The 15,947-nt window shown below is 43.8% G+C and overlaps 1 protein-coding gene across 3 annotated transcripts in view; it reads left to right on the top strand.

Moving 5' to 3' along the window:
• SCUBE3 (signal peptide, CUB domain, EGF-like 3) overlaps positions 1–15,947 on the top strand; it is a 44,271-nt gene that overhangs the window by 5,590 nt on the left and 22,734 nt on the right. For 2 of the 3 annotated variants that reach the window (XM_006882056.1, XM_006882055.1), the window contains exons 2-3: positions 14,742–14,864; positions 15,786–15,911. In XM_006882056.1, the coding sequence (XP_006882118.1) occupies positions 14,742–14,864; positions 15,786–15,911 (249 nt within the window). Of the gene's footprint in view, positions 1–14,741; positions 14,865–15,785; positions 15,912–15,947 lie in introns of those variants that run through there. The other variant, XM_006882057.1, reaches the window with a different exon arrangement.

Below are 15,947 nucleotides of genomic sequence, written 5' to 3'. Positions count from 1 at the left end.
GTTGTATGTGCCGGGCCCCTGTCCTAGGACCCCACCATGTTCTTAATTCTAACACTAGCCCTCTCTGTTCTGCCCTACCCCAGGCATTTCCCCTCTTCAGACCAACACACTGTTTTGTAGTTTTAAAAATTAAAAACAACAAAAACCCAATACAGAAGTTGCTGTCAGATCTTTTCTGCCTTCTAGTGACCTAATCTCCTGTGTGTCAGATTAGAACTGGGCGCCAGTAGCTGGTTTTTCAGCAGATCACTTTCTGAGGTGCCTCTGAGTGAACTTGAACATTCAACCATTTGGTTAGCAGCTGAGTGTGCTAGCCATCTGTATTACTCCGGTACTTCATTTTGTGAATGGATGTGCAGTTTAGCTGCATAGGAGGGATGATGACCCGTAAGCTGGCATTGTGGTCCTCTCTCTTAACCTCTGGTTTTCCCTGTGGCTATAGCCACAGCCCAAGAGAGCTGTGGGGTTTGGACTTCAGAGCACCAGGCCAGGGGCTCTCCAGGTCTGGTCACTGATGGTGACAAGCTGGGGAAAGTCGTGGACAGACACCTCTGGGCCAGAGGGGGAAACCGGGATAAAAAAAAAAAAAAATATATATATATATATATCTGCAGAATCTCTGGGTGGAGTGTCGGGGCATGTGGGCATTTGAGGGGGCTGCTGGGAGAAGGGGGCCATTTAAAGGGTGGACCCTGGGGAGCAAGTTTACAGAGAGGACGTTTTTACAAGTTTCTAATTATATTTATTTGGCATTTTCCTCTGGCGGTTTGAAGCTGTTAACAGCAGGAACCTGTATCCCTGGTGTTTGTTTTTGTTTCTAACCACCTGCTTGGCCCTCACATAGTGGATCCAAGGGCAGGCGACACCTGCCGACAGCTGCCCCACCCACTCTTCTTTGCTCCAGTCCCTCTGCACCCACCATGGCATACTGCCCTCCCTCCTTGCCCATAACCCAGCCCTGCCCCCCTCACTCAATGCCCACATGGCCAAAGCCTCAGGACTGCTGTCAGTTTTCTACTGGAATCATCCTGAATTTCAGTTCCCTTCTGTTCCACAGTTATGTGTTGGGCGTTTGCATCATGTCCAGCTAAGTGCTGATGTGGGATAAGGAAAGGCATGACAGTGACTGAGGTATGAGTTCTTCCCTCCGCAGTCCACAGCGAGAGGGCAGCACGGAAAAAGAGGAGAGAAAGCAGGAGCAGTGATATAATGCTGGCCGCTTGTGATGGGGTGCTCTGGAAGAAATGCCTTTAGTTACCCCAGATAACTTCCCAGGGCCCTGAGATCCTAAGATTGATTAACCCCAGGCTTCTTCTGGCTCTCACACTCACCAAATGGATGCCTTTAATTGGATATCTTCTTTTTTCTGAGTTTCCTGTCTCCCTACCCCCTGAAATGCTCAGGACTTCCTTCCAACCAGAAAAGTATGAGATTACAGGCGAATGAAGAAGCAAGCATTCTGAGTGGATATCCACTCACCCATTCATCCAGGTATTCACCCTACCCCCTGGTAATCTATTCAATAAATATTACTGATAGCTTCACCATATAATTATTAATTAGTCTATTTTTACTCAATGATAAGTACCTAGCACAGTGCTTGACACGTTGCAAGTAGTCAGTAAATGCTGGTTGAGGGGTGATTTGAATGTCTTACTTTAGCTTTAGATGACAGCCCAAACACTTCTACATATTCAAAGATTCATGAACCGTGGCCTCAAGGAGCTTGCAGCTTCAGTAGAAAGACAATTCAAATACACAGAAAGTTAAATTATGTTAATTTTGGGGTTGGTGAAGAGTTTTGAGTTTACCTTGGACTGTCAAAATAGAAAGAACAAATCTATCTTGGAGGAAGTACATCCAGATGCACAAGACATTGTGACACTTACATTAGACATAAATCGGGGGAGCTGCTCTTTGGAGAAGGACATCCTGCTTGGTAGAGCGTGAAAGAAGATAGCAAGATAGGCTGATGCAGGGGCGTCAAGGGGGCGCTCAGACATAGTGGTGATTGTGAGGGTGGTGCTGGGCTGGCCAGTGTTGCATTATGTTAGACAGGGTTGCTTTGTGTCAGAACCAATTGGTTGGCATCTACCAACAGAAGCTGGATTCTGTGAGGAAGATTGTGGCACCAGGATTGAAGGGAGACTCATCAATAACCTGTGTTATGCACATGACACAACCTTGCTTACTGAAAATAAGGAGGACTTGAAGCACTTGTTGCAGAAGATCAAGGAATGCAGCCTGCAGTATGGATTGCATCTCAATGTCAAGAACACAAAGATTTTTACCACTAGACCAATAGGCAGCGTCATGATGGATGGAGAGGAGATTGAAACTGTCAACAGCTTCATGTTGGTTGGATTCACAATTAACACCCGTGGTACCAGCAGTCAGGAAATAAGGAGATACATTGCAATGGGGAAATCTGCAGTTAGGGACCTTTCCAAATTATTTTGGAGTAATGATAACAGTTAGAGGACTAAGATGAGTCTGATTCAGGCCATGGTTTTTTCCTATTACTTGCTCTGCATCTGAGAGCTGGACAATAAGGAAAACAGGAAAAGAATTGATACTTTTGAGTTGTGGTTTTGGAGAAGAACACTGAACACCCCATGGATGGCCAAAAGAACAAATAAGTATGTCTTAGAGAAGATGCAGCTGGAGTGCTCTTTGGAGGCAAGAATGATGAGGCTTCACCTCATATACTTGGGGCATGTTGCTAGGAGGTTCTTTTCCTTGGAGAAGGAGATGATGCTGTGAAGGATGAAGGGTCGGTGAAGGAGAGGAAAACCCTCAACCAGGTGGATTGATATGGTGACTGATGCAATGGGCTCTTGTGTGTCAGGAAGTGGGAGGATGGCACAGAGCAGAACAGGCTTCAACTCTTGTTCATAGGGTCACTATGAGTCGTACTCAACTCCACGGCACCTAACAACAACAACCAACAGAAGCAACAGAAGTTAAATAATGGGAACTCATCAAACCAAAGATAATTCTGGCTCATAGTGACCCTGTAAGACAGAGAGGAATAGCCTACAGGGCTTCAAGGCAGCACATCTTTCTGGAAGCAGACTGCCTCATCTTTCTCCCATGGAGCAGCTGGTAGATTTGAACAGCTTATTTTTATTAGTAGCTGAATACTTTTACCCATAGTGCCACCAGGGCTACTCTAAATAATAGTACTGGGTATTATTATAAGAGGTGTGACAAGGCAGAGATTGGTAGATGACCAGAGAATCTGACAGTAGAAGTCATGGGAGAAACTGGAGAAGACAGAGTAGTCACAGAAAGTGAACTTTGGCCTCTGCAATGGGTAGGATTTGAAGATCTTTAAGGAGAAGAAAATGAGGGAGAGAAGACTATACATACCTTGGACTAGCCTCACTGGGGCAAGAAGGGTGTCACAGTCATGTGGGCAGAGGCATATGGGAAGACTATTTCTGGCCTTCCTATTGGGCCTACCAAGTTTATCCATGACTGTTCCCCTCCCAGTTTTGGTTCTAATATAGAAGGTGTTGCTCTACCTAGAGCTGTCTGCCTGACTTGTGCCTGCAGTCCTGCTCATATCCACTTGTTATTCCTGAGCTGAGCAGGGCAAAACTGTGAAATAGATTAAATATTTCCTTTGGGATCCTCCTTCTCTGTTGGAGTCCAATTCTCTATCCTTTCCAGAAAGGGCTTTTAGAACCTGTGAAGTACTGAGCCCTTTCGGTTCAAACTCAAAGGTTAGTGGTTTAAACCTTCCAGCCTTTCTCTGAAAGAAATAAGAAACATTTGGTTCTAGGGAAGATTTATAGCCTCAGAAAGCCTAATAGAATTACTGAGTCAGAATCAATTAGACGGCAGTGGATTGGTTATATTATAATAGGGATCCCTGGATGGTGCAAACAGTTAATGACCTTGGCTACTAATTCAAAGACTGGCAGTTTGAGTCCACCTAGAAATGCTGCGCTGCAATCTCAATGACATGCAGTTTGAATCACCAGAAGCTCTCTGGGAGAAAGATGGGCTGTCTCTTCCCATGTGATTGGAACACCCACTGGAAGGTCAGCTATGGGTTCGTTCCAACACAGCAACAACAAGTGACTCAGTGGTAAGAAGCTGCACTACAACCTCAAAGGCACACAGTTCAAATCCACTAGTTGCTCTGCAGGAGGATGGGCAGTCTCCTGTGTGATTAATGTCTCTGGAAAAAAAAAACCAAAACCAAAAACCCAGTGACGGGTCAACTGATTCTGACTCAACAGTACTCAACATCAACAACAAAAGTGACTCAAAAGAGACCTGGTGCTTGCTTCTGAAAATCCACTGCTGAAACCCCTACAGAGGGCAGGTTTCCTGACACATCTGAGGCTGCTATGAGTCACCAAGGATCCATAGCAACTGGTATGTGAAAATAGTCTACCCTCTGATCTTCCATCTGGTCCATATAACTCCATTCACTATTCCACTCGTTCTCCCTACATTTAGCAGAATTTTGGGAGCATCCTGCAAGCCAGTAATGCATGCCTGTACAGACTGTCTGATGGTGCAGGGGAAGCCTCCTGCAGTTAGAGAAACTGCAGAAAACACCTTAGTGCCAGGAGGGAGGGAGGCAGGGAGCTGCCACTGACTTCACCGCAGCCTCTAACCAGCCCTGAGCCTGGGCTCAGAGATCCCCATCATTTTACAACTATTTACTTTCCAGTTCACTTCTCACTCACTTTATCCATTCCTTGGGCAGTTCCTAGCAAGATGGAGTAGACAGTGGTGCAGGCTCCTGGAGGATGTATCTTCCAGAAATTCTCATCATCAAGCACTCCTGTAACTGCATGTCCCTACTTGGCCCCACACTGTGTTAAGGAGAACAGTGTGAAGGGGAGGAGCTCAGACAGGATCTCTTTTGGTCTCATTGCCACCTAACTGACTCATAGTGGACCCTCCTGTGGGTTTTCAGAGGTTATAAATCACTTGAGAGGAGACTGCCCATTTTTCTTCTGAGCAGCCGCTGGTGGATTTGAACCACCTGCCTTAGAGTTGGCAGCACAACTTACCCACTAGGCCATCAGTGCTCCCTTCAGATAGGATACTAGGAGAAATTTGGAAAGAGGAATAATAATGGCTCACCTTTACTGAGCACCCACTGTATGCCTGAATTACTGTACTGAGTGCTTGAAGGGGTGATGGTGTTATTCCCATTTAGAGAGGAGCGGCAAGTAAATTGAGAGGCTAGCCAGGAACCTGTGGTCATGGTGGAAATATATTTGAATTGATAGTGTGTGACTCCAGAAACCCTTCTCTCAACCACTCTGTCAGATTGCTGCCCTTGGTTCTCTTCCCAGATTGGGTCAGTAGTTCATTCCGCTTAACCTAGAGATCCTGATTCAGTTGGTCGATGAGGCACCTGGACATTAATTTTTCTTTTTAATGTTCCTCAAGGAATTCCAGTGTGCAGTCAGCTTTGAAATCCACTGGTCTAAACCAACCCAAACCCAACAGTATGTACTCATTTGTGTGGCTAGCTAGTTACTACTTGGGCCCTGAGTGAATCAAACTAGTCAACAGTACTGGTTAGCTCTGCCAGTGGATGGGCAGGTGTGATGAGAGGACGTCTAGAAAAATGAAGTGGTAAAGGAGCATATGCTAGATAGCATTTGGAACTCTAGTTTATTGCTCTGCTTTAAGCTAGTTCCGCTACAAAAGACTCCACACTCACAGTTGAAGAGTCCTTCACTCAGTGATTGTCCAGGTATGTGATGTTGTTACATGCTATCAAGTCAACTGTGACTCATAGTGACCCTATAGGTACAGCAGCTCTGAACCCAGCTCTATCTCAAGCCAATCTCACTATCTCTGATATGTCTATTCCTATTGCCCCAGCCAACTGTGTCAATCCATCTTATCCAGGGTCTTCCTCTCCTGCACTGTCCTTCCACCCTTCCAAGCATGACATCCTTTTCAAAGGGATAGTTCCTTCTAGCAACATGCCCAAAGTATGTGAGATGGAGCTTTAAAATCCTTGCCTCCAAAGAGCAACCTGATTTACCCTCTCCAAGGCAGACCTGTTTATTCTCTTGGCTGTCCACAGTAGTATGTTCAGTACTATTCCTCAGCACCACAACTCAAAGGCACCGATTAAGACAACTTTAAAGTATTAGCAGAGCAACTCAGCAGGAGCTACAGATCAGCGAAGGTAAATAGTCTCCTAGGTCGAGGAACTCACCAGGATGTTTTTGGAAAGACACTTTGAAACCACCTCAATGTGGCTGGAAGAGGGAAGCTCTGATGGTGCAATCTGGAGCATGCTGCACTGCTAGCCAGAAGGTGGCAAGGCTCCAGGCCTTTGACTCCACCAGCAGCTCTGTGGGAGAAAGATGAGCAGTCTCTTGTTAAAATTTATAACCTGGATACCTGATGAAGGGTTGCTAATTCAGAACTGACTTGATGGTAGTGAGCTGAGCTGAGTTGAGTGGCTGGGAGAGAAAAGAGCACATCTCAGATGTGAGAGATCAGAGGCGTGCAAATACTCAGAAAGGAGTGAGGGAACAGTTAAGTGTGGCACACTGATTTAGGAAGAGAGAAAGTTTTCCAGTGTAGAGATTTCCTGAGAGGGCGAAGCTAAGTGAGCAAAGACACTGAGGGAGACGGGGAAAGCTGAGCTACTGGAGGGGCCTGCAGCCTCTGACAAGAAGCTTGGGTTTGTTTTAGTCAGCATCACATAAACTTATGTGGGACAGAATGGGTGGTGGGTAGCAAAGGGAAGAAGTAGGAGATGAGGTGACCTGCTCCAAGCACTAGTCATTCACCAGCTGATTCAGAGACTGGCTAGTATTTCTGACGTGACTTTAGGGTGAAGGGATGGAGAGACAAGAATGAGAAGAGGGCTCAAAGCAGGATTAAAAGATTAACAGAGTGAATGATAGTCACAAAGATTATCCAATGGCATAAAGAGAAAGCTATGAGAGGATCCTGGCTTCCTTCAAGGATTCGTAAGTTTACTATAGCCCTTGTGGGTGATCAGCCCCTAGGCCTAGCTACAGAAATAGTGCCTGTGGCAATCGCTGAAATTGCACCCCTATCCAGACACCTGACACACATCTTTTAGATAACCTTATCATAAGACCAGATCAGAAATATGAGTCAAGCTTCTTAATATTTTATTTAACACATTATGGCACTACATGATAAGTAGAACTGCACCTTTCTTGTGTCCTGTGATGTACTTGAAGTTGGTTTTTATTTCCAGTCTCTTTCTACATAGCAGAACGGATGACATAGTCTGCCTTGACCCATGTTGTTGTTGTTGATTGTCTTCGAGTCAAGCATGACTCATAGCGTCCCTATGAACAAAAGGCCTGAAGCCCTTCTACAACTGTCGACATTTATCAAAGTTCATAGGGTTTCCAGAGGCATGTGGTTTAGGAAGTGGATGCCACTTCTGCTTCTGAGCTTTGACCCAAAAAGGCTCTCAATTAGGAAAATGAGTGTGCATTTTAACTTTCTGAATGATCACTACAGATGGTGATGGAAACTGTGATGATGACTAGAAACTGTCCAGTGGTTCCCCCCTTCAAGTGGCTCCCAGAGCATGTGTCATACCTGACATTCCTCATACATTTCTGGATGAGCCTCCTCCTCCAGAGACTGTATAAAAATAAATGAGACTAAGCCTGAACTGTTCAAAGATTTAAACAGTCATCTTTAAAAAAACAAAAGAAAACATGTTTTCTCATCCTGGAGGGTATGCATGAGATGAAGGGTCAGGGAACAAACACTTGGACTTCTGACTATCTTATCTTTCTTCACATGTTTAACTGCCACGTGAAATTTCTTCTTCCCTCCTCTGTCAAACTTTAATCCAACTTCTAAAACTCTGTTTGAATTCCATTTCTCAGGTAGTTTGCTTTTAGTCTTTCTAGGACAGAGGGTATCCCTTACAGATCCCTAGATCAGTGATATCCAAAAGAATCTTCTATAATGAGGGAAATGCTTCATATCTTTATTAATTTTTATAGTAGTCACTAACCATGTTTAGATACTGAACACTAGACATGTGGCTAATGCAACCAGTGATTTAATACTTTCCTCAAAACTCTAGATACTGCATTAAGTATTTCATATAACTAATCTCATTGACAGCTCACAGCCTTTCCTGAGGAGGTATTATCATCCCTATTTTAAAGAAAAGCCTCCTTCAAGAATGGTAGGGCTGTGAAGGATACTGTGAAACACAATGTTTACAAACTTTGTAAGCAAACAAATATAAAATAAAAATTTATAAAAAATGGTAGGGCTGGACTTGGCTCCCGAGTTTATAATCTTTCCATGATAGTTCATTTAATACTACAGTGAAAGCCAAACTTTGATGGGACTGCCTTGTTGCTCTGGGTCCTGCAGGTTTTCTGCCTTTCCCTATGCAGCCTTACCATTTTCCTATCACTTGTTTTACTGGGAAATATTTTCATTTTTTATTCTCTGAAAGGTTTCCACCTTACACAGGTTCCCATTTTTGCAGGTTTTACTCACCATTTTCTCTCTGTCATCAGGTGTCTTCTGTCCCTTACAGATCCCTTTTGCCTTTTCTGATAACCTACACCCCCTCTTCTCTCACTTTGGGATGCTTTTTCAGGGTAGCCCAGAAGGCATACCACCATGACTGCAGAGTCTGAGTGAAGTAAGGAGTGTGGATAGAAGACCCCACTGCTTCCAATAAGCTGTAAAGGAGGGTAGGAGGTGGAGCAGAGAGCTGAGCAGAAGATGCCCATATTTGAAGCAGGTTATTGAGAGACATCCTTCAGAGAAATTTCTGTTCTCTCCTTAGCTCTAGGTAGTATCAGTCCTGCCACTAGATACTTCTAGAAATAAAGAAGTAGTGGACAGTTAACTATTCAAGCTAGGACTCCTTAGGAGTATACACACATTAGGAAGATGACTGGTCTACTCATTCATTCATTAGAAAAATATGTAAATCCCCTTAGGAATTTCACGTCAATAGATTTTTCATAAGGCCTGACTGACTACATTTTCATAAAATGCAGTTGATTTTTTGGCCTTTATATCACACTTAGAAGTCAGGCTGTATTGGTTTCATATCCCATCTCACTTACTTACATGTTGCTATTATAGTTTCTTGGGATTTCAATTCATAGCAGATGACAACCTTGCTTGCTGAGGAGGACCTGAAGTGCTTGCTGTAGAAGGTTCAAGGACTGCAGATTTAAATACATATTGAAGCCCAGCATCAAGAAAACACAGCTTCTTATCACTGGGCCGATTGGCCGCATCATGACAGACAGTGAAGAGATTGAGATTGTTAATGGCTTCAGTTTGTTTGGCTCCACAATCAACACTCTTGGTACCAGTAGCCAAGAATCAAAAGATGAATTGCATTGGGAAAGTCTGCTGTCAGGCACCTCTCCAGAGTACTGAAGAACAACAATGTCAGTCTGGAGACTAAGGTGTGCCTGATCCAGACCATGGTCTTTGCAACTGCATGCTATGCAGCAGAAAGCTGGACAATGACTAGGGGTAGTAAAAGGAGAATTTATGCCTTTGAGCTGTGGTGCTAGAGAAGAGTATTGATATACTATGTACTGCTAGGAGAACAAATATATTAATCATAGAAAGGATGAAACCAGGCTGCTCCTTGGAGGCAAGGATTCTGAAGCTTCATCTGACATACTTGGAACATGTTGCAATGAGGGACCAGTCCTTGGAGAGGGTCATCATACTTGGGAGCCTGGAGGGACAGTGCAAGAGAGGTACCCTTGATGAGATAGATTGATTCAGTGACTGGGATAATGGGGGGTAGGTGTGTCAGAGACAATAACGTTGGCTCAGGATAGAGCAGGGTTCAGAGCTGTTGTACATAGGGTCACTGTGAGTTGCAAGCAACTCAACGACACATAACAACAAGTAATCTCTTCTACTTCAAATCTCCCCTTAAATAGTACCACTTAAGTTACTTGCTGTGCCTCTCAAAGCTAGACATGATTAAGGATGACAGAAGAAGAACTGATGCCTTTGAACTGTGGTGTTGAAGAAGTGCTGAATATGCAAAGGACTGCCAAAAGAACAAACAGTTATGTCTTGAAGAAGGTGCAACTAGAGTGTTCCTTGGAGGCAAAGATGATGAAGCTTCATCTCTCAAACTCGCATGTTGCTAAAAGAAGATATTCCTTGGCGAGGGACATCACACTTGGAAAGGTGGAGGGGCAGCAAAAGAGAAGAAAACCCTCAACTAGTGACTTCAGCAGAGGGCTTGAGTGTGTTGGAGATTATGAGGATGACACAGTGTTCAAATAGGTTTTCATAGGGTCATAATGCGTTGTGCTTGACTCAGCGTCACCTCAGAACAACAGCATCCCTACCTGCACCTTAGAATCATCTGAGACGTTTTTGTTGTTGTGTTGTTTTGAGGTATTATTATTATTATTGTGTGTGTGTGTGTGTGTGTGTGTGTGTGTGTGTACCATCAAATCGGATCTGACTGGTACAGGAGGAGATTGCCCCTCCTTCTCCAGCAGAGCATTTTGGATTTTGTGTTGTTTTTAAATACTGGGATCAAAGCCTGACCTGGACAGATTTATCAGAATCTTGGTAAGAAGGGTCAGGCATCTCTTTGGAGAAAGTGGAGTCTGCTGTGCTTTGTCCTCCTCTTATTCCTGATGCCTTCATGTCTTTAAACACATACTGTTAACACATTTGTCTCATTTCAGCTGGACTAATGTCACCTTCAAGTTTACTATACCCTGAGCATCTTTCACAAACATACTAAGAGTTTTCAAATGCTTGAAACATTTTGCCCTGCTTTAGTGCACTTTTATGGGTGCCATACTACTGCTTCAGATACAAAAGTTATATATGTGTGTGTGTGTGTGTGTGTGTGTGTGTGAGAGAGAGAGAGAGAGAGAGAGAGAGAGAGAGAGAGAGAGAGAGAGAGAGATATGCAGCCCTATACACATCTAAAATATAAAGTCATTGGCAACATGCAAATCATTCCCCAATAACAAAATTGAAGGGCACTATATCACTAATAGCAATGTGCAGACAACCAGGTATACAAATATCAAGACACAGGACACCTTTTTCTGACTATAGCTGAGGCCCATGGTGGCCCAGCAGGATGGATTCCTGGGTGGAAATATTGGCATAGTGAGTGACACAGCTAAATCTAGTGGCCTAAAAGCCCTGGTAGAACTCAGTGTGCCTGTCTCATCATGAGCAGGACTCAGTGTGCAGGACCTCCAGCTGCCTCTTCCACAGCCTGCTGACCCCTGGCTGGTGCCTCTAGAGTCCAGAGGGGCTAAATGTGCCCACATCATTGTGGACTACTCAATTGCCCTTCTACTGTCAGAAGATCAGGAGACAAACTACATTGGGCATGTCCTTTCTCAGGGACCTGTCCACAGTGCTCCCTCCTTGCAACATGCCCAAAGTATGTCAGAGTTTCAAAATCCTTGCCTCCAAGGAGCAGCCTGGTTTCACCCTCTCCAGAGTGGACCTGTTTGTTCTCTTAGCAGTCCATGGTATATTCAGTATTCTTGTCCAGCACCACAACTCACAGGCATCAATTCTCATTCTATCATCCCTAGTCATTGTCCAGCTTTTCTAATGCATAGCAATTAATTGCAAAGACCATGACCTAAATCAGGTGCACCTTAGTCTCCAGAATGACATTGTTGCCTTTCAGTACTTTGGAAAGGTCTCTGACAGCAGACTTTCCCAATGTAATTTGTCTTCTGATTTCTTGGCTGCTGGTACCAAGAGTGTTGATTGTTGTCTATCATGATGCTGCCAACCAACCCAGTGGTGAGAATCTTTTGTTTTCTTGATAATAAGCTTCAATCCATACTGCAGGCTGCAGTTCTTAACCTTCTGGATCAAGCACTTCAAGTTCTCCTCAGATTCAGCAAGGAGGGTTGTGTCATCTGCGTAATGCAGATTGTTGATGAGTCTTCCTCCAATCCTGATGCCACACTTCCCCCCAAATAGCCCAGCCTCCCGGATAATCTGTTCTGCATATAGATTGAAAAGGTATGGAAATAGGACACATTCCTGGGATACACCTTTCCCAATTTTCAACCAGGCAGTATTTTCTTGCTTTATTCTGACATCTGCCTCCTGGTCCAAGTATAGCTTTCGCAAAACACTCTCAAGAGTTCTGGTGTTCTCATTCTTCTCAGAGTTAGCCACAGTCAAATGCCTTTGTATAGTCAATGAAATACAAACATTCTTTTGATACTCTGCTTTCAGCTAAGATCCATCTAACATTGGCTATACTATCTCTAATACCATGGACTCTTCTAAAACCCAGCCTGCACATCTGGCAAATCTGTTAACCTGCTGTTCCAGTTGGTTGGTTGGTTGGTTGGTTTTATTTTTATTTTTTTTTTTTCTGATTTTCAACAGGATGTTGTTTGCATGTGATATTAATGATATTGTTAGATAATTTCCTCATTTTGTTGGGCCACCTATTTTTAGAATGGGAATAAATATGGGTCTCTTCCAGTTAGTTGGCCATGTGGTTGTCCTCCAGAATTTTTGGCATAATCTGTGAGCGCGTCCAGGGCAGCATCTGTGTGTTGAAATATGTCAATTGGTAAGCTGTCAATTCCTGGGACCTTGTTTTTTGCCAATTTTTTGAGAACGGCTTGAACTTCCTCCTGCATCACCATAATAGGCTCTTGCTAATATGTTATTTCATGATATTCTCCTTTTTGGTATAATGAGTTGGTGTACTCCTTCCATTTTCTTTTGATGTATAAATACACACACGTGCAAAACCTATACTTGGACCAGGAAGCAGGCATTAGAACAGAGCAAGGAAATGAAACACTGCATGGTTCAAAAATCAGGAAAGGAGTGTGTTGGGGATGTGTTCTCTCTCCATATCTTTTTAGTCTACATATGGAACAAATCATTTGAGAGACTGGACTGTATGAGGAGGAATATAGCATCAGGATTGGAAGAAGACTCATCAACAACCTGCATTCTACAGATGACTCAACGTCACTTGCTGCGACTGAGGAGGACCTGAAGTATTTACTGCAGAAGGTCAAGGACTGCAGCAGGCTTCATTATGGATTGAAGCTCAGCATCAAGAAGACAAAGATTCTCACTACTAGGCCAATTGGCAGCACCATGATAGATGGAGAAGAGATTGAGGTTGTTAATGATTTTAGCTTGCTCAGGCTCCAGCATCCAGAAAATCAAAAGACAAATTGCACTGGGAAAACTCTGCTGTCAGGAACCTCTCCAAAGTGCTAAAGAGCAACAAGGTCAGTCTAAAGACTAAGCTGCGCCTGATCCAGGACATGATCTTCTAAGTTACTTGCTCTGCATCAGAGAGCTGGAAAATGACTAAGGATGACAGAAGAAGAATCGATGCCTTTGAGTTGTGGAGTTAGGGAAGAGTACTGAAGATACCATGGACTGCCAAGAGAACAAACAGATCTGTACAGGACAGGGTGAAATGAGGTTGCTCCTTGGAGGCAAGGATTTTAAAGCTCCAGCTTACATACTTTGGATATGCTGCGCGGAGGGACCAGTCCTTCAAAAAGGGCATCATGCTTGGAAGGATGAAGAGCCAGTGCAAGAGAGGAAGACCCTGATAAACACAGTAACTGGGGTAATGGTGGTAGGTGTGTTGGAGACAGTGAGATTGGTTCAGGATTGGACAGGGTTTATAGCTATTATGCATAAGGTCAATGTGAATTGCAGGCAATAATATATGCCCGAAGGCACAATTGATTTTTTATGCCCTTTTTAAACAACATCTCTCTCTTTTTGGGAGAGTGGAGGGACCTAGGTCTTTGTTTACTTCTGCCTTTAGTATACTCTGTATGTAGCATTCATGTTTAAGCTGCAGAGGACCACTTGAGGTCAGAGAGAAAGCACCTAGTGATAGGGCCACCTGGGTGAGCTCTTGAGAACTGTGCTTGTCAGGCTTCAGGAGGCTGGTGCCAACCAGCACCAGCACCACTGCTGGCAGCACAGGGGCCTAGCAGAATCTCACAGCATCGAATGCCTTTCCTCTAAATCTTCTCGGCGCCACAATGGGCAAGTGGGAGCAGGCTTGTTTTCAAGCAAAGTCATGAAGCTGATGAAGTTTTCCTCAGATGCCTAGCCTCTTTTTCTTCTTACAATGGGCATAGACCTTCCCCAAAGGTCACTTTGTTTCCTAAAGGTCTCTGTAACCCATCCATACCTTTCCTCTTCCCTCTTCTACCTAAGAAAGGTAAACTCATGAATATTAAGTTGAATATTTCTAATCAAGTATACTATCTAGTACAGGAGTTACTCATTTTAAATAAAAAAAATCAAACTCTTAAACACTATTGTTTCAAATGAAAGAGTCTTAGTTGTGCTTGTAGGGATCCCTGATGGCTTAGTAAGGAGTTGTGCTGCCAGCCCAGAGGCACACAGCTCCTATCCACCAGCAGCTTAGAGAGATAAAGATGGGCCAAGTGTGATTTACAGCTTCCAAAAAACCTCATGGAGGGTCAGCTATAAGTTGGTCCTGACTCAAAGGTATGAAGTAGTTGTAGATGTGGATTAGGTACATTTGAGGGGTGGGGAAGTATATTCTGAAGTCCTTAACGTATAGTCTGTATACTCTGAAATCCAAAGAGGTGTGGGGAAGCACCTGGGGTGGTCACTTCCTCTGTTTAGAGGGGATTTTGCCCTTGAAGAACCTACCTTCAAGACGTCTCCTGGGAAATACCAACAGTGTCTCTTATGCCCCTTTCTCCTGCCAGATGTGGACGAGTGTGTAGAAGGGACTGACAACTGCCATATTGATGCTATCTGCCAGAACACCCCTCGGTCATATAAGTGCATCTGCAAGTCAGGCTACACAGGAGATGGGAAGCATTGCAAAGGTAAGACTAAGGGGTCACCTTCAGAAGGCACAAATCTGGGTAAGGGAGGCCAGTGCCACTTAGGCAGGAGGTAACATAGAAGAGAGGGCTGTATCTTCCCAGAGAAGGTGGCTACATTTTCTGATTTGTACAAGGGCATCTTATAGACTCCCTAGAGGGATTAGTTCATAGCCCACAGCCCAGCTGGAGAGCAGGGTAGACATCTGAACTGTGGGACTAGGCCTGAGGTTCCTTGACATTATGGCCTCCATCTTCAGACCTTCTAGCCCTCAAAGGATGGGAACAGACAACTGACCCCAGGGGAAGCTCATACTGTCAACAAACACTTCTCTTCCCTTTGTGATTAAAGCAATGCAAATTAAAGCAGCCTTGAGATGTTATTTTAAATTTATGACCTTCAGTGTTGGTAAGACTTCAGAGGAGAGGTATACTTATTAATTCCTAGCATGATAAATTGTAAAGTGATTCTGTTAATACCTAGTAGGAATATTAAAAGTTATTTATACCTTTTGAACGAGGAATTTCACTCTTAGGGATTTATTCAAAGGAAATGGAAAGAAACAAAATAATATGTGAATGATGTTCTTTGATGCATTATTTATGATAGTAAAATAAGTAGAAGAAATCTGTCTAACAATAGATTAAAAGAATTAATAAATTATGATACAGCAACACAATGGGATATTCTGCAACTATTTATAATGGTAAATAGAAAGGCTGAGTGGAAACATAAGAAACCATTTATGACAAGTTTATAGGAAAATGGAAAATGGTTTATAGGCTATGAAAGTAGCTACACACACACACACACACAGACAACAGGATATATTTTAAAACTCACAAGGCCAGTCCCAAAAGAGGACAGTTGGGAGCACAAAGGAGGGTTCAGCTGAGCTCCGTCGTATTTCATTTTTCCTACAGATGTGGATGAGTGTGAGCGAGAAGATAATGCAGGTTGTGTGCATGACTGCGTCAACATCCCTGGCAATTACCGGTGTACCTGCTATGATGGATTCCACTTGGCACATGATGGGCACAACTGTCTGGGTAAGCAAAGGAGAGTGGAGGGGGTGAACTTTCCCA

Source organism: Elephantulus edwardii, unplaced genomic scaffold (genome assembly GCF_000299155.1).
Source record: "Elephantulus edwardii isolate Elephantulus edwardi_28Jun2011 unplaced genomic scaffold, EleEdw1.0 scaffold00017, whole genome shotgun sequence".
NCBI lineage: Eukaryota > Metazoa > Chordata > Mammalia > Macroscelidea > Macroscelididae > Elephantulus > Elephantulus edwardii.
Note: the sequence above shows the minus strand (reverse complement) of the source record. Positions and strands in the feature narration are given on the sequence as shown.